Genomic DNA, 3,913 nt, shown 5'->3' with positions numbered 1-3,913 from the left:
TTACAGTTCGGTGGTTCGCTCACAGCTCGACTATGATAGTTGTGTATATGGATCGGTTAGGCCCTCAGCTCTTCCAATGCTTGACCCCATTCATCACCAGGGATTGCGACTGTCCACAGGTGCATTCCGCACGTCGCCTATCCCCAGCCTTTATGCAGAGACAGATGAATGGTTTCTGGAAAAGCGAAGGTTTGCTTTGGGGTGTATGTATCCCTTAGAACACGTTCATTCACCCTGCATCCTGCACGCGAGGTTGTGGAAGAAACAAGATATAACCTTTGACAACAAGCCCTCTGTAATCCCGCCTTTTAGTATAAGAAATGCAGCCGCAGTACATTCGGTTGGACTGAGCTGTACAATGCCCGTGACCCTCGTACCTCAAGCAATAGCTCCTTGGGAATTCGCGACTCCAGCAAAACTGACGCCACCAAGCGGGAAAACCGGGAACCAGCCGGACCAGGTCGTTCCGCGCCCTTCCGCGTCCCCTGTCGCTTTCGCGGACACGTGTTGTTGGCGCGGTGGCGAACAATTTAATTTGACGAAGGTCCGAAATTTTCTTAAGTTTGCCTGAGTGTTCATTAGTGTGGTGAAGCTTCAGTAGATTGTGTCCTTCCATCACGTGTTTGGAAGCCCGTTTACTCCATAACTCACGGTCGCGCGCTTTTGATTTCTTGGATGGGGAGGAATCACGGAAGAACGTTTCGATTTCTTGTCTGTCTCGAATCACATTCAAAGTGACGGCTGCTTGGTAACTGATAAGTGGTTTATTTATAAGGATCTAGAACAGTGGACTGAGTACGACAGACGAGGCGTTTCACTGGAGGGAACATCAATGTTGCAGTCAAGTGAATGGGAAGGTTCAATAGCTGCTTTTCTTGAGTTTAGTTCTGTTCGGTTGGCTTCAAGTTTGAACCACCCACGCCGCTCGGTGCGTTGGCTATTCACCTTGGCTGCTTTTCGCCGAAAAAGCCTCTGGAACACACCGAAAGAGTTGGGCTAATTTCGCAATTACTTGATTCCGGAAAACCTGCTCGCTGCAAATTATGAATGAGGGAAATTATCTGTTTTCAAAAACTGGGGGACGAGTCTCGCAACGTTAGAAGCTGTCATGGCATTTTGATCTATCGCGCCTCCAATATTTATATTACACCCCCGCCGAAGCCAGCAGCAATATACGTCTACATTGCTCAGGTTGACCGGCCGCAAAAAATGCTCAGTTTCTCCGTTCAGGATTCGAAGTCAAGTTCAATGCAGAGAGGTTCTGCGGAAATTTCCGATGAAGACTTTCTTCAGTTTGTCCGCAATCGTCTCCGTGCTACCGGTTAGAACCATTTGGCTAAGTTTAAGTAGTATCTCTCTGTCTGTCAAATATACTTTTATTCAGCAGTTCACCTAATAGCTAGTCAACTAAGCTCATATTTCAACCCGAAGAATATAATAATATTGGTTTAGTGGGACATGGTAAGTAATATAATACATAACCCGCTCGTCAAAATGACTTCTCGATTACTGCTAAAAGTCTGATTTGAAATATGAGTATCAGCTGCTCAGTGGGGCGCCAGTGGTTTAACATGCTCCTCGGCTCAAGAAGTGCTTGCTTAATTTTCGTAACTTTCCTGCAGCCTGTGTTGTTGAGCGAGCAGACGACTGAAGCTGTTTCTTAAACGCGGATACGCACAAAAGCTCGATTTCACGGACGGATAAGTCGCATGGTCGAGGCATGCGAGTTAGCTGAAAATTACTCTCGGCGGAAAAATGCTGTAGTCATCGCCACTTTCAGGCTTAGATGATCAAAACTGATTAGTACAATACCGTCTTTCCGGGGCCCATAGTTTCGGTCTTGAACGAAACCTCCAAAACAAAAGCACGACACACACACAAAAAAAAAAAAAAACTATGCTTTGCAAGTTTATGTGCACCGGCTACACTTAACCGTCTCAGTTCAAATACCTATTAAATTGGGCATTGAACAAAAGAAAATATGTTAAATTAAATGCGCCACCTGTTCAGGCGGCTCGGCCGAGCCGACGCGACCTGGACTCAGCCGCCAAGTTTGTTTGGTGGTGGCGCCCACTAAAAGTCGCTGGAGTCGCGAATATAGCCTCATTTTGTGTGACTTTTCACTGACTAAGCACAGCAAGAAAGACACCCCGCAAGAATGCATCAAACAGGAATTTTATGAAATTCAAAGTAGATACTCTGGAAACAGCTCGTATTACACAGATGGCACCAAGACTGAAACGTTCGTTGGATGTGCCGTGGTTGGCCCCTCTGTTCGCTATGTGCAACGAATTGCATATACAGCGACTATTTTAACGGCTCAACTCTGTGGTATCCGCCTGGCAGTTAATCATATTATAGTGTAGCAACCGGCTGTTTGGACGAAGGAAGAAGAGGTGGACAAGGGAGAACGAGCTGAGAGGCCGAGCTCAGAATACCGGCAGCTCCCTGCCGGACTGGACGTGTATATAATTTTGTAAATAAAAATAGGTAGGGAACTTTTTTTCCTACAATTGGTGACCCGGACGTGATCCGCAAGCCACCTCCGTCATGGCTACCGATGAGGCAACACCGCTGGACATCACCGTCGTCCGCACGCACAGGCTTCCCCGATTCTGGACAGCGGACCCACAACTTTGGTTCGCGCAAGTGGAGAGCCAATTTACAACCAGCCACATCACCTCGCAAACACAGAGGTTCCACCATGTGGTAGCGGCGTTGCCTCCCGAAACTGCCGTTGATATTCGAGACATCATCCTCGAACCACCAACAACTAACCCGTACGACAATTTGAAGGCTGAGCTCCTCAAACGCACCTCGGCATCCGAGCATCAACGGCTCCAGCAGCTAGTAACATCTGAAGAGCTGGGCGACCGCACAGCATCCCAGCTACTGGGACGTCTTCAACAACTTCTTGGAGAGCGGGCAGCGACATTCGACCCCGCCCTGTTGCGGGAGCTCTTCTTGCAAAGACTCCCTAACAACGTAAGAATGGTTCTTACTTCTGCATCAGGACTCGCGTTAGTTCAGCTCGCCCAGTTGGCGGACACCGTGATGGAAGTCGCTGCACCGCAAGTCGCTGCCCCGCAAGTCGCTCCTATTGCGGCCAGGCAATCACATCTGCTCGGTGCACCGGCAAACATCTCTGCCGCTGAAACAGCGGAGGATTCTTTTCGCACGGATATCCAACAAGCGATCAAGGCCCTCACCGCCCAAGTAGCCTCGCTCACTTCACGTTCACGATCGGAACATCGCCAGCGATCCGCGTCCCGCCCCCGATACAGTTCGCCCTCCCAAACCCGAGCAGTATCAAGACATTCAGATATTTGTTGGTACCATCGGACCTTCGGCGACCGCGCCCGAAACTGCGTCGGTCCATGCTCTGCTTCGGGAAATGCCCGCACCCACCACTAGAGGCGGCGAGTGGTGGGGGTACGCAGCTCAGCCGCTTGTTCTTCATAACAGATCGCGGCTCCGGTTTGCGATTCTTGGTTGACACCGGCGCGGAGGTGAGCGTACTACCAGTTTCTGCCGTTGAAACAAAAGGCAGGCAGACACTTGCCACTCTACAAGCAGCCAATAAGACTCCAATCGCCACTTACGGTGAGCACGCTTTGTCCCTCAACATCGGACTGCGTCGAGTATTCCGCTGGGTTTTTCTCGTCGCGGACGTGTCTTATCCTATTATCGGTGCCGATTTTTTACGACATTTTAACCTACTGGTTGATATGCAACGTAAGCGCCTCGTAGATGCTACTACAAATATTGTTACACACCTCGCGTGTAAGCCTGCACGACCTCCGGACAGGCCTAACTGCTCCAGTCCAACTTCGCCGTACGAAAGTTTGCTACGAGAGTTTGGGTCTATCACTCGCCCTACCAACTTTCAGCGTCCAGTGAAGCACAATGTTGC

General features: G+C 49.7%; 1 protein-coding gene across 1 annotated transcript; it reads left to right on the top strand.

Moving 5' to 3' along the window:
- Positions 1 to 2,745: 2,745 nt before the first annotated feature.
- On the top strand, positions 2,746 to 3,524 carry LOC115313704 (the record flags this gene model as incomplete). Its single annotated transcript, XM_029972708.3, has 1 exon — positions 2,746 to 3,524. A coding segment is annotated over one exon (669 nt), but the record flags the coding sequence as incomplete, so codon positions are not given.
- Between the last annotated feature and the right edge of the window lie 389 nt (positions 3,525 to 3,913).

The sequence above is a fragment of the Ixodes scapularis genome, unplaced genomic scaffold, assembly GCF_016920785.2.
Source record: "Ixodes scapularis isolate PalLabHiFi unplaced genomic scaffold, ASM1692078v2 PGA_scaffold7__128_contigs__length_106722199, whole genome shotgun sequence".
NCBI lineage: Eukaryota > Metazoa > Arthropoda > Arachnida > Ixodida > Ixodidae > Ixodes > Ixodes scapularis.
This window is presented reverse-complemented; position numbering and strand designations above follow the sequence as displayed.